At 38.9% G+C, this 27993-nt stretch overlaps 1 protein-coding gene across 1 annotated transcript in view; it reads left to right on the top strand.

Moving 5' to 3' along the window:
* The window catches only part of slc16a1b (solute carrier family 16 member 1b), a 39520-nt gene extending 12656 nt beyond the window's left edge, over positions 1-26864 (top strand). The window contains exons 2-5 of the mRNA XM_079827207.1: positions 1425-1717; positions 21598-21741; positions 21851-22645; positions 24127-26864. Of these exons, the coding sequence (XP_079683333.1) occupies positions 1501-1717; positions 21598-21741; positions 21851-22645; positions 24127-24365 (1395 nt within the window). The 5' untranslated portion in view covers positions 1425-1500 and the 3' untranslated portion in view covers positions 24366-26864. The remainder of the gene's footprint in view (positions 1-1424; positions 1718-21597; positions 21742-21850; positions 22646-24126) is intronic.
* The last annotated feature ends 1129 nt before the right edge of the window (positions 26865-27993 follow it).

The raw sequence follows: 27993 nt of genomic DNA on the forward strand, positions 1-27993 counted from the left end.
TGCACATACGCCTATATCGCAATCATTCGGGAACATGTCACTTGTGTGTTACAAACGGAAACTGGAGAACTGAGGGAAGAGACGAGATACGCTGAAGGGAATGAAGAGCCGCTTTCCTGCACGAGCTTACCTCTCCGCGCCCTGCAGTGAACGTTTGTTCAGCTCAGCTTCTCACGTGTTGGATCGGTTGAGAACGAAACAGACTAACTTGTGACAAAGCCGAAATACTTATTTTTGTAAAGAAAAACATGCATGCACTTTTGAAATGAAATACTATCAGTTCTGTATAGGATGATCATTTTTATTTTACCTTAAAATTACATTGACTTCATTTGATTTAAAAAGCACCTGCTGTAGCATCTTAGTTTTTTTTCGTTGCACTAAACATTATTTGATTTTTTTATCATTATTTGATTAAAAAAAATCGGTATCGGAATCGGCCATGTAAAATCATGATCGGTGCATCACTAAAAATGTCATCTATTATTTTCCACAGATGAAAGTCAGTCATAAATTAGACAACACTATGGCTAACATAGCATAATCAGAAAGAGCTTTATTTGTAATAACAGTAATGCAGCATTTTCTCCACCAAACAATGTTTTAAAATGAATTGCATGACTTTTAGCAACATAAGTCATCCAGCTTTTAGTAATATGATTCTAATATTGATCTAGCTTACTGCAGTGTGAACGCACAGGGTAACGTTAACATAGTATGATTGTTTTGACCAAGTAAAACAGCGCTGCCCCTAGTAGCCCCTGAAATATTTATGTGGCCCCACACATTATCTCACAGTAGTTGCATCATGGCAACTATTTGAGTGCTCAGGTGGGTAAGTTCTGTCTGAAGCAACAAAGAGAGGACTTCATTAAAATGGGACTCGTTACCCCATCTGTTTTATCCTCTCTATGACCCCCTCCTCCTATCTGAGGCCCTGCTAGTGATTTAGCCTTCACCTCCCCAAGCACACATACCAGCCTAGACCATGACTTTTTACGCTCAAATAAACCTATTCTGTGCTCTGAAGCCTGGGAGGCAATGACCGTTTGTGTGTGAAGGCATCTGAGCCAACATCTCTGTACTCAGAGATACCTGCGGTGGGAAGGACGTTTGATGTTTCCAGTTCTCGTATGTTTGTGTGTTTTGACATCAGCTCTGTTAAAGAGTAACTGACTATAGCAGTTACACTCAAACAACAAGCTGTTTACACAGTGTTTTTGTTCACGCTTTGTTCATTCACATGCTGTACTCTTGCTCTGTCCGCGTGGATAACTTTCCCTGAATTGGACCTTGTCCAGCGTGATCTAGAACAGCGTCTGACACAGTTCACAGGGTTAGGGTTGAGATCTGCCATGTGAATCATCTTATTTTAGTCTATGTTTGTGTGCGTTCCTCTCTAAATCCTCTTTCTCTCCTCACAGACTGATCCAGTGCTCTTGAAGCTCAACTGACTCTTCTCTTCTTCGTCATCATCCTCATCCGTGTGTGCGTGTAAGGATGCCGCCAGCGACAGGAGGGCCGATGGGCTACACTCCTCCCGAGGGCGGCTGGGGCTGGGCAGTGGTGGTAGGGGCCTTTATCAGCATTGGCTTCTCCTATGCCTTCCCAAAATCCATTACGGTGTTCTTCAAAGAGATTGAGGTGATCTTCAATGCCACCAGCAGCCAAGTGTCATGGATCTCATCAATCATGCTGGCCGTCATGTATGCAGGAGGTCAGTTTCGTTTACTACTTTCATTTCTGTCCTGCTTGGTACTTGCTAGGGATGAAACGATTACCGGTTTCACGATAAACCACGATAAAATTTTGTGACGGTTAGTAATATCGTATAAAATTTTATTATCATTAAAACCGCGTGTGATTATCACGGTTGTGAAAACTCGCGGTAAATCCTGTGTAGTCAGCGTCAGTCAGGCGCAGCACCGCTGTTTTTTGAATGATAAGAAATGGCAGAAGGCAGTGACAGCACTTCTGGGGATTGTTCAGCCTCTAAAAGGACCAAATCTGAGGTGTGGTCATATTTTGGCTTTTACAAAAGTCCTGAGGGAAACTTAATCTAAGATGGTCACCCTGTCTGCAGAACATGCCAGAAGAAAGTCACTGTAATAGGGGAAACACTTCAAAACTACGAACGGCAAGTGGACTTTGACCTCAATACCAAAACTACATCTGGGAAATAATAACGTGAAGCGAACGAACAAATTTAGTCAAGACTAACATTTAAGGGATAATAATCAGGGCTTGACATTAACAACCGCCATTTGCGGGTGTAACGTTATTTCGGCTGCACACTAGTCACTCTGGCTGTTGAACTTATAATAGTCTTCTCAAAAGCCATCTGTTATAATCGCGTTGCGCATTATAACCACTCACACGTGTTTCTATTGAGTTTATGAATGCAATGTCTCATAATCAGAGGCGTTCAGATCAGCCGGAGTTTCATTCAGAGCGCGCGCCGCTCTTACTCGCTGAAATCTACACTAAAAGCAGAGATAAACGTGCGATGTATGCAGGAGATTCATTCATCATATAGTGGTTGTACTGTTTTTGTTCTATTTCAGCAGCGAAAATGGTTTTAAAAACACAGCAGAAGCACAGCGCGTCTGATATGACTGGCATAACGCTGGTGAATTTAGGGACCGTCTCTAAAGTTACATACAACATTGGTAACGTTACACGTTTCAAACTTCAGCATTTGAAGAGAATGACAGTCATAAAACTGACTGTAAAGTGATCATTTAGGTGTCAGGTATGATGCACACATTTTGATATTTAATAAAATTAACTGTCAAATCATATGGAAATATGGATATGCATTATTTCACTTGGATACTGTTTGGGCTCTAACACAAAATATGCTAGATTTAAATGCATCATTGCTGAACACTGTAAATATATTCTCAAGCAATATTCTCATCAGAGATAATATTAGAGATTATATTTACGACAAATTATTATTATTTATGCGTTATGCGTTGCTATTGACGACGGCCATTAAGGAAGGAAATCCCACAGAATCTAGCTTTAAAAAGTGCATAGAGCTGCTTGATTTATTTGTTGTTTGTTGATTTTCAAATATAAAACTTGTTGAAATGTTTTAAGTGTGTGCATCAGTTCTTTTTGAACACTTTCATCTCGTTTGAACAAAACCGTGATAATATTGATAACCGTGATAATTTGGGTCACTATAATCGTGATGTTAAATTTCCATACCGTTTCATCCCTAGTACTTACTTTATCTCTCTATCAGTAATGAATTGACTTGAATTGAATTAAGTTATTACACACAAATATATTAGCGAGGCAGAAGTTGTGTTGTGTAAATATTTGTGAGAGCCTGTAAGGACTTTATTATGGGCGCCAGTGAAAGATGCTCTTTAGAAAGGAGTTTAGCAGGAGTTTCTTTCTCAGAACATGAGTTTTCAGGATTTCAGTATTGGCAGTGATGTAATATGTGTCCTAATACTTGAAGACCGAACAGCTGCTTGAGTATCTCAGTATCTGCGCAACTCTCCTGTGTATAACGTGCCCTAATGTTAGAAGAGAGACGTGCCATAAACGGTATATAAGTGGTTGGCAAGTGGCAAGTGGTTGGTCAATTTAGATGTCGGTCAGGCGTTTTTTGTGTTTTTTTGTAAGCATCGTTTGGTCATACTCTGCTGTGTGAACCAGGCTTTGTTCCTTGTCAAAAGTTTGGCTATTCGAGATTAGAGGTCTTAGTTGTGTCTAGTGGCAGAATGACAGGAGCCATTCCCCACTAGGACAAACTGTGCGACCACTTTTGAAATGGAAAGTTGTCTTAATTTTTCTATCTCTCATATTTTTATTGGCTTAACATGCGGTAACAGAGTTAATGTCAGTTCAACCCTCTTGAATGTTTGGCAAATAATCATGTATTTGTTAGTGACAGCTGTTATCTTGGAAAAACAACCCTCACTGCGCTATTTATGCCAAAAAACTCTGCTCACCGCATTAGATTTCAGTTACCCAACATTTACCAAAAACTACCAAATCTCTCCTTCATCCTTTGATTGGCAGTAGTGTACTGTACACACTCATGCTTTTAGTTTCTTCAGACATGCATCAGCAGGCCTTGACAATTCTCATGATTCTGCAAATACCATATGACCTTTTTCTTAAACTGGTTTTAACATAGAATGAAACTTCATTGTCATGGTTGCTCAGACCTTACATAACATGGACTAATGTAGTTAAAGGGATAGTCCACTCATGGAAATGGGATATTTGATGAATTATCAATGTTTGTGGCAAAGCTACGAAACCCACACGTGCCTTAATTGAGAATGAGGAAAAGTCAAGAGGCAGCTCACTGCAGAGCCGATAGGTGGAGCTTGACGTCCAGCTCCCCCCTCGCTAGATGCAACCGGTGGAGCTATAGACTTTCAAATCACACCTTAAATCCTACCCATAACCCTATCGTTAAACATAACTCCACCCATCATGTCCAGAGAGGTGGAGCTGGACATCATTTATCTCTGCAGTGAGCACCACTTGGAAAATTCACATGAAGCAGTGCCTCCATCGCACTATGATGTCTATTGTGCTGTTGATGTGATAAATCCCAGCTGTTGTTTTCATGCATGTTCTGCATTCGAAAATCGATCTGAATTAAAAAATGTTTTATTAAAGGCACAATATGTAAGATATTTGCATTAAAATATCAACAAAAAAAAACACCTGTGGAATGTTAAAAATGCATTCTGTGTGAACGGCCTTTTAGAATATCCTGCTGTTTGTAGGGATTGAAATACTGACAAACTTGCAGCTTGTTCTCATACATTAGTTTTTCTTCTTTTGAGAGGAGATCTAAATATTAATGGTATGAAACAGATGGAAAATAGACGGGCTTGTGCTGCAGTTCAATGGATGTTTTGCCCTCCAGGTCTCCGCGCCAGCCATCTGAATGAAAACTGAGTTGTTCAATTCTGAATTTTGTGTTGAGGCCCGTTCACACCAAGGATAAATATAAAGATATAGTTTTAAAAATCAGTCCACACCACACCACAGCTATAACGATAATGGCACAGAGAAACTATATTGTTTTCCAGCTGGTAAATGATAAAAACAGGGACAGCCAATCAGAACCCACCAGACTTTAAAGAGCTCGAGCATTTAAAGTGGCAAACAACAAAAATTGCAGTGTGCGCTTATAACAAACACAACATTATCGTCTGCTGGTTTGGACGCTAATATAGTTATCGTTCTTGGTGTGGAAAGGGACTTCACTCTCTCTCTCTAGTTGTTTTGTTTCTGCTGTGTTCTGGTAGAGTAAAATAAGGTCAGATCTGAAACACAGCTGTGTGTTTAAACTTTGACCTGCTTTTTGCTACTGATGTGCACTACAGGGCTCAACATCCGTGTTTTGTTTGCATGTATTTTTACAAGTTTTCGTATGATTAAGCTGATTAGGTAGAGGTTGGTTTAAACTGGTTTTCCTACTTGATGTTCTAGCAGGCAATCACATAGAAGACCGCTGAACCACACTTCTTTACTTCTATGAAGTTTTGGTTTAAGGTTTGAAGAGATGTCAAGTCACTTGACACTGTACTAGGGAGGAGACAAACGTACACGTAGTATGACTAATATTTGTATATAAACTACCACGTCAAAGAGAGAATGTGGCTGAGTACAGTGTAGACTGATGATGTCACTTCCTGGAGTCAAATGTGTCTGTGGTTTCCTACACTCACTTATATATAGTACATTACATATATTACATCACTGACTAGATTATGTTCATGTTGCTTTGCACGTAGCCTGAACTCAACAAAGAGGCTCTTCCAGTCACCTATAACCTGAGAAATGCAGAGAGGGGGAGGGAGGGAGAGAGAGAGAGAGATAGAGTTGCTCTTTTCTTTCTTGTGAACCAGTTGGTGTAAATGTGACTGTGAATTTTAAAAAGTGAAAGTTTGAAAGAAATATTGCAGTTTAATAAATGTAAATGCAAATGAGCATGTGCTGTAGTAACCTAATGAATGAATGAATCTTTATCACTTTCTATCCTCTTTTTTCTAGTCACACTAATCAAAATGTCACTGCTATACGGTATACAGAGTCTGTATGTTTATTTAAATACTTTTAATCAACAAGGATTCATTAAATTGACCTAAAGTGACAGTAAACACGTTATTATTTGAAATTTAAATCTTTTGCAACATAAATGCTGTTCTTTTGAACTTTCCATTTATCAAAGAATCCTTAAAAATGGATTTACGGTTTACAAAAAAATATTAAGCAGCATAACCGTTTTCAACGATAATAATAAGAAATGTTTCTTGTTCAAATCAGCATATTAGAATTACTTCTGATGGATCATGTGACACTGAAGACTGGAGGAATGATGTGATTTATTTATTTGATTTGATCAATCTGTGACTTTTAGATCCTCTCTTGGTTAAACAACTTGTTGCTGTACAATTTGCAAGTGAGAGTTCACCAAACTTGAACTTTAGCACAGCAAAATGAGAATATCCTATGCCAGCCATTTCCAAACTTCTTTGGTGTGCTTAACCCCTTTGACCTGAAATATTTACTTAATTCCCCTTGAGATTATAAATTGTTCACATGTTCACAGTTCTCTGATGTCGGATAATGGTCGCATGACATGCAGGCAGGGCCACATTAAGGGGTCCCTGGGCTTTACCTCTTGAGGGGCCCATCATCCACCAGAACTATTTCCTACATTCTTCTTAGTAATATTGCAGGAATAAATGCCATTAACAAAACATCCAAACCTCTAGGTCTGTCATAAAATTTAAATATCATTGCATGAACTACATATTGGTACATAGGCCGAACTATTTGCACAAACTACTTACAGGTCGGCCGATATATCGGGCCGATATTTGTAATTTTTAATATATCTGCAACGGCTGATATCCATGTTTAGTAGCGCCGATTTAAAGTCAGGCATGTCTGCGGGCAACCCCGTGATATTGGTGCGGTGGAACCGTCTGGAACTGGCATAATGCTACAGCTGGTAGAAGGTTCGCTTTCTTGCAGTTAACTTTAAGGACTGTAGTCGAAAACTATCAGCAGCTTGCTTGCTAACATATTAGCCCCATGTTATCAGAAGTTTTTATTCAGTGCTGAGTTAATGCAGGCTTGCGAAACTCGAGGCTATACAGTCTATAAAATCCATTGAACGCTGTTTTTTTTTTTCTTTTCTCGTTTTGTGAAGAGTGACATTACAAAGTAATAAAAAAAATAAAAATGAAAAGAAATGCGTCAAAGAAAAACGGGCAAGGCTGAGACATGCAGCAAAACAAAGGAAGCGGGCCCTTGAAATTCTGGTTGTTGTAGTCTTGTTTTTGTTTTGTTTATGTATTCAGCTCCCACATCTATTAAATCCTTTTTTGTGTGTTTTATAAAGGGTTGTTTTGCCCTAAATAAAACACAACTTTTTTACCTCTTACCTGTTAGAATTAGTTTTCAGGCAGATGCAAAGATACTTAATAGTGTCTAAAAATATTGAAAATATTACTTTTTATTACTCCCATTATTACACGTCTTTGTACATTACATATTGTCCCAAAAACACATTACTATGCAAATTAGATATAGTGTATAGATGCATTGCATAGAATGGGAATTATGGCCATGGTTATCATTAATACTTGGTCAGTTTATTGATTTGTTTTGTTAACTTTGAATAAATATTTTATTTTAATACCGTGCTGTGCACAAAATTAAGATTCGAGAAATGGTTAGGTCAGTGTTCAATAAATGAGAAAGTTTAGTTTAGAAATGTTATGCATCCACTTATTATTAGTGACATTTTTGCATGCAAATGAAGGGGAAAACTTCAAGATATCAGCCCTAAAATCGGCAGCACATATCGGCCAGCGGCTGACCCTGACGTCTAAACATCGGCATCGGTTATAGAAAAATCCATATCGGTCGATCTCTACTTGTTTACGGTCTGTACGGTGAGAGCATGCTTACTGAGGGGAACTCACTTTGACTCGCGACCACTACAAATCGCCACCTATATGGAGACAGCCACAAAAGACACGCTGGAACTGCAAAGGAAGGCAACATCGGAATACAGAAAATGTGTAAAGCTGAGAAGCTTGGCAGACTTGTCATAAATTCAGCTGCATTCCCTTAAAGAGACAGGCCGCAAAATTATCTGAGTGACTCCTATCATTGAAGGGGTCAAATTGAAGATGGAATTTGACAGGATCAGCGCTGTAAATAATATAATTAGAGAATTAGAAGACCGTTTTGACAAAATCAAACTGAAGTGCACTTCAGTAATGCTCAAGACCTACACAGGTGAGAAAATTGCACCCATGGGAAAACTGAAAGTCAAATGTGAAAACAAAAGGTGCTTTTGGATCTTTATCGGCTGAAAAGGGTGGAGTACTCTTATTTGGACGTGGATGGCTTTTTTCAGCTCAAATAGCAGTCCATGAAAGCCAATGAAGTTACCTCCAAGTTAACCATGGGCTTTGTGCAGGACAAACTAGAACAAGTTTTCCAAGATGGCATTGGAACACTGAAGCGCATTAAGGCAAGGCTTACTATTGAGACTGGTGTGCCGCCAAAATTTCACAAGGTACGCCCTGTACCATATTCAGTACGCCCAAAAGTGGAGGCTGAGCTAAAATGACTAGAAGACCAAGGAATCCTGACTAAAGTAAGCTGGCCTGACTGGGCTACACTTCTAGTTCCAATTGTCAAAAAGAAGAATCTGTGGTGACTTTAAGGTCACAATTAACCCAGTCTTTACCAGGTGTACTTACAATCTTTGAAAAAGTACCTGACAATTATCTCTTCCGCTGCAACTGGTTTTGGCGTGTCAGCGCCAGCAGTGTGGCAACGAGCCATGGATCAGGTTTTGCAAGGTATCCCAGGCACATAGTGCTATTTAGATAATATTATAGTCTGGCCATGACCATGATACTCACCTGGCAAACTTGAATGCTGTTCTTGAAAGGCTTGTTGAGTATGGGCAGAGCAAACAAAAGCAAATGTGAATTTTTCAAAGATTCAGTTTAATACTGTGGACACCAAATTGATAAGGACGGCCTTCACAAATATCAAGATAAAATCTACGCTGTTTTGAAGACCCCAAGACCGTAGGGGTGTCGAAATTAATAATTTCTTCGATGCATCGCGATGCAGACGAGGACGATTCGGTATCGGTTCAGTAATAGACCATAACCGATTATAATGTACTGACGCTTTTCTGCCGTCATTTGTTGCGTACCTGTGTTGTCACGGTAGCATACAATGGCAGCAGGAGGCGAGAGGCGAGACGCGAGTGTGAAAAATTAAAAATGCTCCAACTACTTTAAAAGCAGACATCTGGGTAGGGCTGGGCGATATATCACATGACATTGTTAGGCGCATCTCGTCAGTAAAGCCGGTTCCTTGATTAGTAGTAAATCGCCATCACCTGCTTTCAGATAGAGCGGCATTTACTACACAGAGCCGTAGTTCACTGACAAGCTGAGCCATATCGCATTAATTATCACGGACGTATCGCCTGCGTATCGCTTGGCTGGACCCAGCTCAGCCAAAAATGGATCAAATTATATCAATGTTAGAGTTCTTAAAGGGCCTGTTTACACCTGGTCACTTCATGCTTTTTCACAGATCAGATATCTATCTGATTTATCAAAACAACTTCATTTACATTTGGTCACATAAATGTATCTCTGCAAAATGGATATAAATCCGATCTCCAATTCCTGCGCCATATGCAGATTTAATGGAGTTAACGTCACCGAAAACAACAGATATGAGCTGCATTTTATTAATTTCAAAATCAAAGACTGCAATAGAAGAGAGCGTGGCAACAGCACTGGTAAGATGTAATTCGGGTTTTTTTTTACTTTTAATGAATATGATTGCATGTTGAGCACCTGCGGCTTGCTTTCGGTTTTATTTGCGGTAGTTTGTGCGCTGACTTTATGAAGAGAAACGCAGCTGCTCGTCTGCGGCGATGCATGCTTCAGTTTCGCGGTCATATCTGGCTATAACATGTCATATCGGCTAGCCCATAATGCTCTTACACGTTTATTTTTTAGCATCGTTGGGAGGACTTTAGCTTTCACTGTAATGCGGCCCAGACCACCTCCTGAAGTGGCTTTTAGTATTTTGTGTATTTGTTCTAAACGCTCCTGGGGCCCGTTTCAATAAGGAGGTTCAACCAACTCTGAGTTTAAACTTGAACTCTGAGTTGACTTACTCTGAGATGGGAAACTCTGAGTTTTGGGTCTCAGAACAGCTGAATTGAGGTAGTTCAATCAATTCTGAGTAGACTGACTCTGAGTTAAGCACATGCACTCCAACTATGAAAAGCCACGATCAATGGAGCTCAGAAATTACAATTCACCATGGCAACAGCACCCAACAGGTCAATATGTAAGTTTAATTTCTTAATTATTTTAATTAAGTTTAATTTTCATGGTATCCAAAAGGCAAAAATAGAATTCAATCAGGTAAAGCTTTAAGCATAAAATGTTCATGGGTGTAGGTTTAATGACTTTACAAACATTTGACATATTAGAAAAATATCATTCAATGTCCAATGAAGCAGCTTTTCCCACATTGACCCTTTTCACAGTGATGACATGTTTTAATGGTCATCAATATCGTAAATCCTGCAATGTTTTTGGTATTTTTTATTTATTTTTTATGTATGTACATTTATAACACTAATACTTTGTATTATATTACTTTTGCATCAAATTACAAAAAACAAGTTACCGGTGCTGTGAGGGTGTTTCTAATAAAGCGTCTATGGGAGTGATGGTGAAAATTTATATCTTTCTCTCTTTTCACTTCCGTTATCAATCTCACTCTATTTATTCCCTCTTTTTGAAGGTTGTGAAAGCACTATTGTGGAGTTTTTCTTTTGCTATTCGAGCAAATGGGGACACAAAAATATATATTTAATGTATTCTCTCATTCACCGCTATAATAGTTAACCCAACTATGACGACTTCAGCTTCGGAAACCCAGAAATGTGAAAAGGGTCTATGCTCTTTTCACATAATGAAATGTTCTCTAATCCCACCTGTTACATTTATTAATTGGGTAATGATATTAACATTTGACTTCTAGTAAGGCCAGCCAAATACCAGCACCACTGACAGATGAAGAGGAGATGGAGGAAGAGTATTAACATCCAACAGGAAAAATAATAAAGCATTTGTAGGAAATAAAGATGACCATAAACATTTTAAATAAATGTTTTTAACAGCTGTGGTGGTGGTTATGGCATATATCTCGTACTACCATCTGGCAGCATCCTTCCATTCCATACAGTAATCCGTTTTCAGAAAGTGAGATGATGGGAATATGAGTGTCATCAATGCGTCCAAGCACTGCAAATCCTAAAGGAAATTCTAATTATTAGGTTACTTCTGGAGGTTTATCAAGTGAATGTCAGGATCCTTCCTGTATAAAAGGACATGCCATTTTTGTCACTTTGACAGTGTCCTCATGATGAAATATGAGCAATGAATGAATGTTCCTGCACGACAAATATACATAGTAAGAAAATCATTTTTGCAAAGTGGCAGATAATTTAATGTGTTTAAAGTAAACTTCGCTTACTTTAGATTTAGATTAAATTTATATTTTTTTGATATTTGTACTTGAAATATGACCAAAATACTCAGTAAGAAAAGCATTTGTGGCATTTGAATGAATGAATTAAGTATTTAAACACCGCTGGTGCTTTAAAAAGGGGAGGAGACTGAAAGAAACTCTAGGTTTACCAAAGAAAACCTGCTCCTGACCAGGTTAGGTTCACAGAGTAAGTTACCCTGGTAACTGACTCTGAGTATAAGTTACCTCTCTTTTAGAAATGGGCTTGACTTACCCTGCTTTCTCGGGTTTGACATACCTCCCATTCTGAAACAGAAAACCCAGAGTTTCCCTTATTTCAGGGTTAACATACTCAGAGTTTTCACTTAACCTCCTTTCTGAAATGGGCTCCTGTTGTCTTCTTTGCCCAGACTTGAGTTTTGTTTGATGTTTGATACATTCAAGAAGCGTGTTTTCTTTGAGCAGGTAAAATGAAAGGTTCAGTTCATATAACTGACTGACAAAATTATATATATGAGGATGCAGTGCATTGTGATATCGAATCGAACCGAACCGAATCGATGGCATGATGATCGTAATCGAACTGAAACGTGAGACCAGTGTAGGTTCACACCCTCTCAAGACCGGAAAATATGAACCAGCTTTGTTTGTTTCTTGGACATGTGAATTATCATCACAAATCCTTGCCAAATCTTTCCACAGTGGTAAATCAATTGAATGCATTGCTGCAACAGAAAAGCAAATGGATGTGGTTCAAAGAGTGTCACAAGGCTTTCAAGACAGCTAAACAAATGATCACTTCAGAGGCTATGACCCCAGCCTTCCTTTGAGTCTAGCATGCAATGCTTTGCCATATGGAATAGGTGCCGTATTGTCTCTGATGGATGATGGATCGGAGAGGCCAATAGCATTTGCATCTAGGTCCTTGACTGCTGTGGAATGCAAATATGCCAGGATTGTTCGGGGGGACTTAAGCTTGATATATGGGGTGAAGAAGTTTAATCATTATTTGTATGGGAAACACTTCATTCTTCATTCAACTCAAATATGTTTCACATTGCTCAAATTGAACCATTCCTGTCACAAGTGCTCAAATACAAAGGGATACAATTCAAGATCCTGTTTTTGCCAAAGTGTTTGACCTGACCATGAAAGGATCGCCAGCTAGAGGATACCCACAACTTCCTGTATACTCAAACCGCCGTGAGCTGCTTTCTGTAACACAAGGATGTGTCATGTGGGGTACCCGAGTGATTGTGCCACACAAGCTACGAGCCAAGGTACTCACTGCCTTACACAAAGGACATTTGGGTGTTGTTAAAATAAAAGGCCTAGCCAGAAGCAATGTTTGGTGGCCTGGACTAGATCGCCAAATGGAAGATCTAGCTAAAACATGCTCTGGGTGTCAACAGATTTAACGACAGGCACAAGCAGCACCTTTATATGTGTGGACATTTTCTTGACAAAATGTTCCTAGTAGTAGTGGACACATTCAAAATGGCCAAAGGTATTTCCTGTCAAAAATGTTACGTTTACAATGACTGTTGAACTGCTCTGCACATTGTTCTCCCACACTGGCCAACGATAATGGTACCTAGTTTACCTTGGAGGAATTCAAGTCATTTGTCAAGTGCAATGGAATTAAGCACAATACATTTACTCCTTACCAACCTGCAATGAGTGGTCTGGCATAACGCTTTACTCAGTTCCTGAAACAGTGTCTGAAAGCCATGGGAGAAGAGATTGCGCCACGGCAAGAAAAGATTGCAAACTTTCTTGTTGCCTTTAGTAAGGCTGAGCAATTTTATTGATTCTGCGATATAAATCGATATTTTTTTCCCCAAGAAAGTATAGATTTTTAAGCCGCGAGTATCGATACATAAGTCCCATTCAAATCCCCCGTGTTTACCCCCGTTTGCGTTGCAGGAAGCGCGATTTGGTCAGCCAGCCGCTAGTGTCGCTGTAGAGCAGGTTACCCGTACTACTAACTTTACACAGACGCCGACGTCTACCTCTTCCTGTTTACGGAGTCAGAGCGAGGAGATTCAAGAAAATGGGGGCGAATATAAATCCCGCACCTTCATGCTTAAAAGCATATGTGTGGGAGAACTTTAGGTTTAGATTACAGAGTCCATTGCCTACTATATTTGTCAGGATTTGAGACCGTATTCGGTGTTGGAAAACGCGGCTTTAGGCGCATGGTGAACGCGATGGAGCCCCGCTATCCTATTCCAACACACGAACACCTCACCAAGGTTTGCATTCCCAGGCTGTACGCTCAGACAAGGGCATACGTCAAAGCCTCCCTGGCCAGCGTGGAGAGAGTTGCCCTGACGTGCGACGGCTGGACCTTGCACATAACTGAAGCATGTCACCATCACGGCCCACTTTATCAACGAGGAATGGGAGCTTGTTACGCATGTTTTAAAGGTCCCGTTTTTCGTGGTTTTTTTAAGCTTTGATTGTCAGTGTGCAATATAACATGTGTTCATGTTTCACGTGTAAAAAAACGTATTTTTCACACAATTTGCTTATCTGTATACCACTGTTTTCACTGTCCTCAAAACGGCTTGAAAGATTTCCCTGTTCTATGAAGTCCCTCCTTCAGAAACGCGTAACGAGTTCTGATTGTGCCAGCGGTTCCCGTGTTGTGATTCGACAGCAGCTTAGCGCACGCAGAGCGCACGTTACCGGAAAGGTCACGCCTCTTACCATAACGGGGATGCATGCGCTCAATGATCTCTAAGTACAGCGTCCCTGGGAAAGCCAAACAAAGGTGATTTGACTCCGGGATGAAAATAACAGCGTCTCGACGACATGGCGACAAACACTATACAAACGCAACACTTCCTCTTCTCCACGCGGGAGCAACAAGACCACGCCCCCTTTTTTCACGTATTCTTGTGGGCGGAGGTTAGTCAACAAACTGTTCTACTGACGTAATTAAAGCAGGATGTACAGAGATGTAGTCCAAACCGGCCGTTCGCTGTAGGCTTTGAAAGGGAACTTCTGTTAAATAAAATATCTCGCTTGGCATTGAACTTTGAGCTTTATAATTTTACAGGTATTATTTATGCTCTAACAGCAACATTACACACTAACTAAAGTTTGAAAAATGGGATCACGAAGAACAGGACCTTTAAACTACTCGGTTAAGACGGGTACATTTTAAGTTAAATGTTCTTCTTAGTGGCTTGAATTATTGGATGGTTTGGAGAAGCCATGGTACTATGTTTACTTACCTGGTGGCTAGACTGGCTACCTCATATTTTCAGTGTCAAGCTAAAAAAGCTGTCAAAGAAATTGTTCAGAACAGGCCACTTGCTGCACTTTTTAAAACTCCATTGTTAATTGCAATACTGCACTTTATTTACTTTTCAAAAGTTTCAGTAAATGGAACTAATTTTCTCAACACATCTTTGATTAATTTTGTCCAGCATTTGCAAGCTGTAGACTCTCTGTCCAGTCAGAGACATATATTGTGTAATTTATGTTTTTAGTTTTCAGTTCAATTAATTCAATTCAAGTAAATGGAATACAAACAAGATGTCACCAAAATCACTCTGTCCCCTTTAAATCTTTCAGAAAATGATGTCAGTGTATTGAATTATATCGAATCGTATTGTTGGCTGAATATCATGATATATATCGTATTGTGAGCTGAATATCGTGTATCGTATCATGAGATTAGTGGATCGCTACAGCCTTAACCTTTAGGAACTCCGCTCACAGGTCAGTCTCCTGCCACACTCTTTACGGGAAAAATGCTTCATTCACGTCTAGACTTACTTAAACCTGGCTTGCGCCAGCATGTGCAAACCAAGCAGTGTAGCCAAAATCCAAAACGATTTGTACTCAGGACCTTGCAAGTTGGTCAAAATGTGCTTGCTAGAGACTATAGACAATCAAACCAAAAGTGGCAAATATTGTCTAAGATTGGGCCCCTCACAACTGTACAAGTTGGTACCAACATGGTTTGACACAGACACATCGATCAGATTTTGGATGTAACAGCAACACAGGTTTAGCCTGACAAGCCAGACCCACATCAAGATGTTGGGTCTGGAAACTCGCCTTTAGCAGGGCTCAATCCGAGGGGTGGGATAAACGGTTGTCTTTCAAATTCCCTCTGCACGCAATTGGATTGCGCCATGAGCGCCACAACCAACCAGAGCAAAGAAGAAGGTGAAGCGGAGCTAATATTAGTTGATAGATTAAACTTTTACCGTATCCGGTCGGCAAAACTCCGAACACTTCTTCTTTTCTTAAGAATGACTTCAGTGCCGTTCTTTGTTCTTTTCTCAAAGAAAAGCTCAACTCCAAGTCTTCCAGAGTCGTAGTCAAAGCCGGTTGGAAAGACCGCTGTTTGCCAGCTTCTTTGTTTACAAGTAGCACGCAGAACCGGCGTAACTCTGCCGTCATTATGTTAAGCCCGCCCACCGACTCTATACACAATGTGATTGGCCTGACCAGAGTTTGGTTTTTCCAGCACGCAGGTCTACAGAGAGTTGCTAGACTACACTCGTGGCAAATTAGATTTGCTGCCTCTAGGGTGCGTCTAGATTTCTAGGCTAACACAGGTTATTTCCTCTCAAAACATCGTAGAGATTTCGGAAACCTCACAATGCTCAGACAAGTATGTCCTCATTACACCAGAGGCTCCATCAACAGCCACCAATGTGAGTACCAGAAATTGTCGAACCGTCCAGCTCTCGATCTCTTCCTCAAAATGTCTCAGGTGAAACTTTATTCCGAGCGTGTTTGTAAACCGCCTAACAGGCTGGACACACTTGTATACACGATGCACAAAAAAACGAAAATAAAATGTGAAAATATTAGTCATAATTATTGACATAGTTGAATAAGTTATGCATTGCCATGTTTTGTAAAAAAAAAAAAAAGAAAAGACAGAAAAATTGTATTGTTAAATGTTAAAGGCTTAGTTCACCCAAAATTTTTAATTCTGTCATTAATTACTTACCCTCATGTCGTTCGACACCCGTAAGATGACCCGTTCATCTTTGGAACACAAATGAAGATATTTTAATTGAAATCCGATGGCTCAGAAAGGCCTCCATTGGCACAATGCACGGTACACTCTCAAGACCCATAAAAGGTACTAAAGACGTCGTTACAAAGTCCATCTCACTACAGTGGTTCTACAATAATTTTATAAAGCGACGATAATAGCTTTTGTGCGCAAAAAAACCCCTAAATAACGACTTATATAGTGATGACCGATTTCAAAACAAGGCATCATTAAGCTTCGAGGCGTTATGAATCAGTCGATTCTGCGGTTTTGATCGCCAAAGTCACGTATTTCAGCAGTTTGGCGTTTTGACAAGCGATCCGAATCATGATTCGACTCGCTGATTCATAACGCTTTGAGGCTTCATGATGCCTTATTTTGAAATCGGTCATCACTATATAAGTATATCACTATATAAGTATATCACTATATAATTTTTTTTGCGCCCTTCAAGGCCCTTCAAGCGAAATCGAAGAACGTACTGATGTGACGTCATTACAAGCAAAATCAAACAAAGTTCGTTTTGGCCTGGAGTTTTTGGGAGTTCGAAACAGCTTGCCAAAGCAAACTTTGTTGACTACGGCTGGTAAACACCTTTGTACTACCATTTGTCCGTAGAGATTACATAATAGGTAGGTGTGCCTGGAGGCTCCACCTTCTTTCACGTTGAAATCTTTTCTGGTTCATTTCTCCTGTTCACGTCCGTGAGTGAAAACATGAACACACTGGAGAGTTGCTTTATAGTAGAAGATGAAGTAGTACTTCTGATGAAAAGAGACACTGACACTTTGTTTAATGCTTGCTGTTTTCTTAATTTTGTTATGTGTTTGTTTTATTATGGAGAGGAAAGCATGGAGGGTGCAGCACATATTTCATCTAAACTGGATGTTCGCTAACAGTATATCGCTGGTCACATATTTTGAACTTCATTTTACACCTAAGTGAAAAAGGAAAAAGTACTTTGTCATGGGTATATCAGGGCCTTTACGGCTGTGTTCGTGTAAAAACGTAACACTGTGTGATCTGTGGCTGTTTTCAGCCTTGTGGAGTGTGAGTTTTCTCCAGTGTTTGTGAGAATCACACTGCTGTGCTCCTATAAATTCTCTGTAAAACTGTAAAAATACATTACAAGTAGCTCTCAGATTGAATATCGAAAAATTTTCCTCCGCTGACTCCCGTCTCTCTGAACCAGTTTATATAATCGTGTATGTGTATTTGGATCACTGCGGTTTTTGTCTCTTTTTTTGTGTGGGCTGGAAAGGATGGCCTGTTTGGTGCTACACAAAGCCTGTCAGAATAAATTAATTCAAGGAATGTGACTGGGGGACGAACAAATGGCTTTGAACTCTGATTGGCTGCATGGAACATGCAGGAAACTTCCTCCTCCTGATGATGGGAATTAGCCTTTATGGCCAACCGGCACATGTAAAGTTTGCAGATATTTCAACAAAAAATTTGCAAACATTAAGGAAGAATTGATAGCAATTTTATAAAATGTCTATACCTTTATGTGCACTAAAAGGATTTATCCATCGAGTTTTTCTTTAAAGCTACTTTATCTTGACACGTTAGCATTAGGTTTCAGGTTCTCTCAATAGCTCTGTGATGGATTTGTGTAATATAAGTTGTGTTATTATAGGGATCATGGCAAACATCACTAGGTATTTTCTGTGTTTATTGTTTAAAAGTCTTAGTTACCACGTTTACATAACCTCTTTAGTTTTTCAACTCTGATTGCTTTAAGGGTGACACTGCTCTAAATGAGGCCTTTCACAAGAAAAGCACTACACTGACAAAGCAGTTTATTTTTTCACCAAGAAAACCCGGCTATTTCATCCTCTTGTGTTTTGTTGTTTTTGAATGTTCCTACTGTGTGATGCACAGTACAGCTCAGAAATAAATACTGTGCATCTTTGAAACTGCTTATTAAATCTTGCAGTTGTGTATTTGTGATGGAACTCTTAATTCTGTCGAAGAAAGGAAGGTCATATTCGGCTGCTTGTTTTGTCTGCTTTCCAGAATGTTTGAGCCAAGTTGTATCTGAAATGAAAACTAGTCTGCTCCTGTTCTGGTCTCTGTAGGTCAGCTTCATTCTGCTGAATAAGTTTTTCACCCTCACACCACCTCAGTTGATCACATGCCATGTAATGAAGTTTCCTTCCTCTGAATCGTCTCATGTGTCCTCGTGCAACAAGCGTCTCTCTCCTGCTATCTTGCTTTGAAACGGTCAGTGGTGTGATCATTCAACTGCTGTTGTGCTGCCATCTTGTGGTGGAACATTAAAATGGGACAAAAAACGAAGTGATTTTTCTTTTTCAACAAATGGTTGGTAATATTGATTGTCAACCTCAGGGGGTCAAATTAAATACATTTTATATTCTCTTTATTTGATAAGATGTTTAAAATGTTTGCAACCCTGTTACACATTTTTTGTTACATTTGTATTTGTATTATTTTATATTTTTATTTATTTAGCTAAATAAATGAATACAGTTTAAAACTATTTACTTATTTGCGTATACCTACACTATATTGCCAAACGTTTTGGGAAGCCTGCTAGGGTTGCCACCTTCAGTGTGGCAAAATAAGGGACACCCATTCACGACCCACACCAACCAAATTCTGTCATCATTTACTTACCCTCATGATGTTCCAAATCTGTATGAGTTTTTCCTTGTTCTGCTGAACACAAAAGAAGATATTTTGAAGAAAGTTTGTAACAGGCTGCTTTAGGGGCACCATTGACTTCCATAGTAGGAGTCTTCCTATGTGTTCAACATAACAAAGAAATGTATACATGTTTGGAACAACCTGAGGGAGAGTAAATAATGACAGAAATTTCATTTTTGGGTGAACTGTCCCTTTAAGCAGTCATTCTGAACCAGTAATCGCTTTTTTGAATTTCAAAAAAATATATATATATTTTTCATTTACTTAAATTATGACTATATTATCATGTAATTATTTGTCCCATTTTTATCTAAATTTGTTTTAAATGTCATAAACTTTATATGACAGCATTATTTATTATGTATGATTAATATAGCCTAGCTAAATTATAAATTATATTCATAATAACATTTATTAGGCTAAATTAACCTGTCTAAAAAATAATAATTCTCTCTGCCAAGCTCTGATAATGTATGGAATATTATATTAATGTATTATCCATTAAAAAAAACTATAGGCCTATACCTTTAGAAGCACGGATGTGTGTGTCACATAGACCGGTCTGACAGTCAAGACAGTCTGAGACACTGAAATGCTTCTCATAAAGTGTGCAGTTAGCCTGAGGTTCATCATGAGTTACTGGACAGATCCATTGATACCTTTTTGATATTTAGCTCTATATCTGGATCTATATCTTGCGTTCAAACGGTGGACGCGACGCAAGCTCGACATGTTTTTAAAAAAACGCGCAAGTTTACAGGCACACTGGCACAGCGCATGTTCTCGAGACTCCAACAAAGCCTCTAAAACGCAATCACGCACAAATGAGCTCCTGTACTACTTATTGTGAAATTGATTTCTTTATATTTGCTATCAGTATTCTCCACACTGCAAAATCCGTATGTGTTTATTGAACTATGTGTGGACCTATGTAAAATACACGACAAATCGCATCCCGATCCCGTATTGGTTTGATACGGGACGCGTCATTTTGCTTGTAAATACGGGATGATTCCGTATTTTACGGGACGGGTGGCAACCCTAACGCTTGCCTTTACATGCACATGAACTTTAATAACATCCCATTCTTAATCCGTGGGGTTTAATATGGAGTTGGCCCACCCTTTGCAGCTATGACCGCTTCAAATCTTCTGGGAAGGCTTTCCAGGTTTAGGAGTGTGTTTATGGAATGCTTCTATAAGAGCATTTGTGAGGTCAGGCACTGATGTTGGACAAGAAGGCCTGGCTGGCAGTCTCTGATCTAATTCATCCCAAAGGTGCACTATCGGGTTGAGGTCAGGACTCTGTGCAGGCCTCCACACCAAACTCGCTCATCCATGTTTTTATGGACCTTGCTTTGTGCACTGGAGCGCAGTCATGTTGGAACAGGAAAGGGTCCTCCCCAAACTGTTCCCACACAATGGGGAGCATGAAATTGTCCAAAATGTCTTAAGCATTAAGAGTTCCTTTCACTGGAACTAAGGGACCAAGCCCAACCCCTAAAAAAATCAACCACACACCATAGTCCCCCCTCCACTTAACTTTACACGAAGCGTGATTCGTCACTCCAGAGAACACGTCTCCACTGTTCTAGAGTCCAGAGGTGGCGTGCTTTGCCACTGCATTCGACACTTTGCATTGCACTTGGTGATGTAAGGCTTGGATGCAGCTGCTCGGCCATGGAAACCCATTCTATGAAGCTCTCTACACACTGTTCCTGAGCTGATCTGAAGGCCACATTATGTTTGGAGGTCTGTAGCTATTGACTCTGCAGAAAGTTGGCGACTTCTGCGCACTGTGTGCCTCAGCATGCGCTGACCCCGCTCTGTGATTTGACGTGGCCTACCACACCGTGGCTGAGTTGCTTTTGTTCCCAATTGCTTCCACTTTGTTATAATACCACTAACAGTTGACCGTAGAATATTTAGTAGTGAGGAAATTTCACAAATGGACTTATTGCACAGGTGGCAACCTATCACGGTACCACACTTGGTACCACCCATTCTTTCACTAATGTTTGTAGAAGCAGTCTACCTGCCTGTGCTTGATTTTATACACCTGTGGCCATGGAAGTGATTGGAAAACTTGAATTCAATGATTTGGAGGGATGTCCCAATACTTTTGGCAATTGCAAAAATGTGACCCAATCTAGTGTCTTATATTTATTTCATGTTCAATTTGTATTTAGCTGTATAAATAAATAATCATACAAATCAGAGTTTGAGCTGTATTTAGATTTGTATTTTATCCTAAATTATGTTTGCTTTTTTATTTTATTTAAAACCAATCTGTTTTTTTCCTCCCAACAGGACCAATCAGCAGTATTCTGGTGAATAAGTTTGGTAGTCGACCCATCATGATTGCTGGAGGCTGCCTGTCTGGCTCAGGATTAGTCGCCGCGTCCTTCTGTGACACAGTGGAGGGTCTTTACTTCTGTGTGGGAGTTATAGGTGGTAAGTACATGGCACTGGTCATGAAAACAGAGCAAGAGCAATGAAATAATCAAAGTTACAAACTCACTCTCTAAACCATGCATACAATCTTTCTCTCCTCTGTTTCTAGGACTGGGTTTGGCTTTCAATCTGAATCCAGCATTGACCATGATCGGCAAATACTTTTACAAGCGGCGGCCAATAGCTAATGGCATCGCGATGGCGGGCAGCCCGGTGTTCTTGTCCACCCTGGCCCCATTGAACAGCTGGCTGTTTGATCATTTCGGGTGGAGGGGCAGTTTCCTCATCTTGGGAGGAGCTTTGCTGAACTGCTGTGTTGCGGGGTCGCTAATGCGGCCCATTGGACCAAAACCACTACCTGCCATTCCAAAAGAGGATGACGAACCCAAAAGTCAAGAGAAAAAAACATGCCTACAGACCATCAACGGCTTTCTGGATCTGACCCTGTTCACCCACCGAGGCTTCTTGCTGTACCTGCTGGGAAACGTCATCATGTTTTTCGGCCTCTTCGCACCCCTTGTGTTCCTCAGTAACTTTGCGAAGAGTAAAGACATTTCCAAGGATAAGGCTGCGTTTTTGTTGTCTATCCTGGCCTTTACTGACATGATTGCTCGGCCGTCCATGGGCCTAGTGGCCAACACACGCTGGGTCCGTCCACGTATTCAGTACTTCTTTGCCGCATCTGTGCTGTATAATGGCATCTGCCACTTGATGGCGCCATTCTCCACCGATTACTTGGGCTTTGCCATTTATGCTGTGTTTTTCGGTGTGGCCTTTGGCTGGCTCAGTTCTGTGCTGTTTGAGACTCTCATGGACCTGGTGGGCGCTCAGAGATTCTCCAGTGCTGTCGGGTTAGTCACCATTGTGGAGTGTGGACCTGTGCTGCTGGGACCGCCATTACTGGGTAAGGCTAAGTGTAAACACTTTCATCTTAAAGGGATAGTTCACCCAAAAATGACAATTATCTCATCATTTACTCACCCTCGTGTTGTTCCAAACCTGTATGAATTTCTTCTGCGGAACACTAAAGAAAATATTTAGAATAATGTTGGTAACCAAGTTTTGTTTAACACTGACCATTTGATGTACCAAAGAAGGTCATGCTGGGTCAGGTTTGGATTGACATGAGGGAAAATGATGACATAATTTGTTTTTGATTGAAATATCCCTTTGAAGACAATTTTCACGTTGTTTTTATTTAATTTTGATACATGTTTAATATATAAAATGCTTGAATATTTTCTCATCAATTAAAGTGTTGTTGCTAAAACATATTACATGACAAAATATTGACTACATTTATGTGATGTTTTTAGTATTGTTAAAAATATGAATATATGAAATTATAATACATTTATTAAAAATAATAAATATTTTAAAATGTAATATTAATTCATATTACAATTTATTGTGTATATATAAAGTACTTGAATATTTGGTTTAATTGTACATGTTCCCATCAACTACAATGTAATTACAAAAATGCATGAATATAAATGTGATGATAAAATCTGAAGTGAAAATATGATAAAATATTGACTAAATTTAAAGTATGTTTAATAAAAAATATTAATATTAAAATGTATATGTAAAATTTGATTCTTTGATTTAATATTCTCTCATAAACTAAAATATATATTTTTTTAAATCAAAATGACATGACAAAATATTGATTAAATGTAAAGGATATTTTATTTAAAAAAATAATATATAAATGAAATATTAAAAACTGATAAAATCTGAAGTGGAAATATGATCAAATATTGACTAAATTTAAAGAATGTTTAAAAAAATATTAATATTAAAATTAATATGTAAAATTTGATTATTTGGTTTAATTTTCTCATCAACTAAACTATTACAAAAATGAATTCATATGACATGACAAAATATTGACAAAATGTAAAGGATATTTTATAAAAAAAATTATATATATAAAATGAAATATTGAAAACATTTAAAGTACTTTTAATATTAATTCATGAATGTTAAATTAATATATACAATTATTGGATATTCTAATTTTACATGCTCTCGTCAAGTAAAACACTATTACTAAGATAAATGGGTGACATTAAAATAATGACTACATTTAAAAGCTTTTTATTTTTTTCAATTAAAAAAAAAAAGACAACAACTATGACTAAAAACAATACACTGCAAAAATGAACACTAAGTAAGCCATTTGTAAGAAGCCTGTGGTCCACTGGCACTTTCAAAACGTCCGATCCTGACCAGTTTGTCATGGCAACATTGGCTCAAACAAAGACCAAAGATTGGGACTGGACTTTAATTACACTAATCAGTGAACGTCATAGCATGTCCTGGGCCAGTTAGTGTGTAACACAGATTGATGAACGTTTTTTTCCATTTCTCCCCTTGCAGGAAGACTCAATGATATCTACGATGATTATAGATACACATATCAGGCTTGTGGAATCGTCCTGGTGATCGCCAGCATATTCCTGTTCGTGGGAATGGGAATCAACTACCGGCTGGTGGACAAAGAGAAGAGGGAGGAGGAGAGAAGAGCTAGGCAGGAAGAAAAAGATGAAGAGACAAATGTAGACAATGCCCTGACCGAGAAGGCAAAGGAGGCGGATGGAGACGCATGGGATGCGTGAGCGGACGTTGCCAAACGGGAAAGGACACTGAACTGCGCACACACGGCAACAATCCATGTCTTCCACTTCTGACCGTCCAAAATGATAAACACAGAAATGTTTTTCCCCTCTAATGCATTGCTTAGGGATTCAGCCAGCATTTAGACAATGTTGCCAAGAAATTCTCTCTTTTATGCAGTCCCACACACACCTCAAATGTTACGTTCATTCTCCCAACAATTATATGGTAGTCTCTCTGTACCTTAATGTCACACAATTCACCTTTACGAGAGCATTCCTAGTTTTTGACTCCAGAATTGAACCGTTCATCTGCCTTAAAATGAAATTTCAAAATGCCCAAAATGGAGCAGATTTTGATCATATTATTGCCATGTGTGACATTTAAAGTGACTTAAAAAGTGACGTGCGCACAGAATTTGTCAGATCAAGACATGGGAGAATGATTTGTGTCATAGAAATATTTTGTGGACTAAAGGTCATTATTATATGTAGGATACACGTTTTTTTGAAGTTGTGTGTGAAGTTTTTATGTTTTAGTATCTGTAGCGTAGTCTTCCCTGTTCTGATTGGCTGGTAGAAAATAGAGCTAGACTGCCATATAAAGGCAAAACGCAGAAATGTCAAGACGGAAAACGTTTTTGGATTGATTTGATGTGATTTTTTTTTCTGAATCGGAACATAGTTTAGTAAAAACCCATCTGTCCGCGGGACAGACTCAATTTCACTCACAAATTAAGGTAAAATATGAAGGTACTGCGTTTTACTTTTTTGCATGGCAGAAGAATTCCCTGTTTGTTTCCAAGTGCTGTTTCATGTTTTTTGACAGGTTGCTTCCTGCTCGGGTGATCTCATGATCTCACATTGCTCATCAAACTGTTTATTCACTGTACTGTAACCATGGAGATTTCCGTGGTTACTGTTTTTAGGAACTGCGGCAGACCTTATATTGCAAAGGTCTTGTTTTTGTCTGAGAGGCAATTATCGCTTCTTCACATGAGCAGTCTGTTTGAGATGTGCTTTAGCTCGTGTTTCACTTTTTAATTCAGTGAAGGTGATAATTGTCTCACTAGGATACATTCAAATAGGGGATCCCTTTAAAAGTGTGTTAATTTGCTTTGTTGACCATGTTGTTTTTAGATGTCTAGAAACATTTTAATTACGGTTGCCAACAGATCCTGTGCCTTTGATTGGGTGCCTTTCTATCTACATGCTGGTACATACGATACTAATTCCCGAAGCCTCTTTTAGGGAGCTGTTTGCCATTTATCAAGAGGATGTGTATTGATTTTAACTTCATAGTCTAATGTGAATTTTTTGTTTTGTGCAAAAATTGAGAGAGAGTAGAGTCCTTAATTTCAACCTGAGCCAGCAACAAACACGGTACTGAATTTCTGTTGGCTAAAGATAAAAGACTTAATTTCAAGTTCTGCTATAATGCAAAATGAAGGTGCCTATGCAAATGCAAACCGGTGAAGGAATATTTCTGCTTCCGAAGCCATTTTATTCCTTCTGCTTTTTAGGGTACATTTTGCTAATGATGCGGAAAACAACACGACTCAGGTCTGCACAAAGAACAAGATACACAAGATTTAGCAAATCTCAAACATCGGTGGCAGTTTTGACACTCTTTGAGTGCCGCATTAGGTCACTTTCAGGTAAAATCATACATTGTAAAAGCGAGGAAACACCACCACCTTCTGGCCGATGTCGTTTATTGCGACACCGCGGCCTAACAGCAGGTGAATCATTTATGCAGTTTCTATGTAGTATTTTTAAGAAACATTTGTGTGCAAATACAAGCAAGTAATTATTTTCTAGTAACGTTTTTTGGTCACAGCAGTTGGCAATTCTTTGTGTAGTGCACTTTAATTCGCTTTTTCCCTGAGTAGATATGGATCTGTCTGTGTCCTCGGTGATGGGCGCTCCAGTTCTCTGGTGTGGCGAAGTTGGTTAATCTCAGAGCTCGGCTGAATAATAGCAGTTGCGAGACAAAAAGCAGAAAGAGGTTCAGTGCAGTGTTAACGACTCAATTTCAGTATCTCCGAGAAGTTCATTTGTCGCTGCTCCGACTGCACTTCTGTTTACTGGAAGAGCTGTCTAAACTCCACTCGACTATACGCGGTGGGTTTTGTATTAGTGTTGGTATTGTGTAAAGGAAAATACTGCTGTACAGAAAATGGACCACGCTGAGAATTCTACATCCTCTTATTCCCACTTTTTCTTGTGGGCCGATTGAACACAGAAGTAACACTAACCAGGGTGCTTTTTAAACGTCTCCCGTCTGAAAGATAATTGACTGAGGTCAAGAGACAGGGGTTGGAAGTATTGTGTGTTTGTGCACAGAGATTCCATGCAGACTCACGATTTCATGATTAATTTAGGAGAGAGTCTGGCCCTTAAATACTTGTATTTTTAGGTATTTTAAACATTGCGTGTGAAATGTTATGTTTCGATGTTTTTTGTGTGGATGAGCAAATCAATAAACTTTTTTTAAAAATGTTAATGTGTTATTACTGTGAGTTAAATATATGCAATTTGATATAATTGTAATTTGTTGTTGCATACACCCTGGGAGAATGATGAGATACGCGTAATGGTCAGATGTTGTTAGTAGGCTACGGGTAAGTTGTCACAATGGAATGTGCCATTAAACTATGTACAGCAATTATGAAACAAAACTAAGGCAAAATGTGAAAAGCAGTGCACAAAAATATGAAATCATAAATTATAGGCCTTCATTAAACTATCTTATTATGGTGTTTATAGAAATGGTACTATTATTTGTATTGTCGGCATTAGATTAATTGTTTTTGCTTGTATTATTTCCATTTGTAAGTCACGTCAGATAAAATCATCTGATAAATTATTAAATGTAAACTCATAACATGTTATAACATGGTTATACCATGTGACAATTTGCTCCAGTATGGCATTCATGAAGAAGAAAATAATGCCCTTGTCCTCAGAACATGTAGGCCTAAGTGTTTAGGTTAAAAAAACTTCTTGATACAGACGGAGGACATAAATAAATGTTGAACAGCAAAATCACGGCTTTACATGTAATATAAAGCTTGTAGTAGGCCTATATAAACCATGTAATGTATAAAACCTACGACAACTATCCCTAGTCATCATGAGAAGAAAAATACACGTTAGATTTAACTAATTTAACTTAATTTAACATTTAACTAATCACGGAAACGGATATTATAATTTCACCACCAGATGGCGATAAACTTGTAGATCACGTTTTACCTGTATTTCGAGACAAAAAAAGGGTCATGCAAATTCTTAAAATAAATAAGAAGGTATGTAATATATCTATTGAAACATAATTACTATATTGTAAAATACAAAACAATAAATACTGTATAAAAATATATAAAACATAAACTCGCAGGGACATTTAAATCCTTGTCGGTTGCCCTGAGGTCGTCTCCATGGGAACCAATTTGGAAAAACACTTCTTATTTAGACACAAAGCAAGAAATATTGCATGAGCTGGTTTGTAGTGGGAAAACCGTTGAAACAGTTTGTGGTCAGGACACAGAATTAACGTTTTTTGTTTGTTTTGTATCAGTGTTAAGCACATTTTGTTGGGTGAGAGTTTTAGTAGAGATTTGTTCGT

The sequence above is a fragment of the Gobio gobio genome (assembly GCF_949357685.1).
Source record: "Gobio gobio genome assembly, chromosome: 10".
In the NCBI taxonomy this organism is placed as follows: Eukaryota; Metazoa; Chordata; class Actinopteri; order Cypriniformes; family Gobionidae; genus Gobio; species Gobio gobio.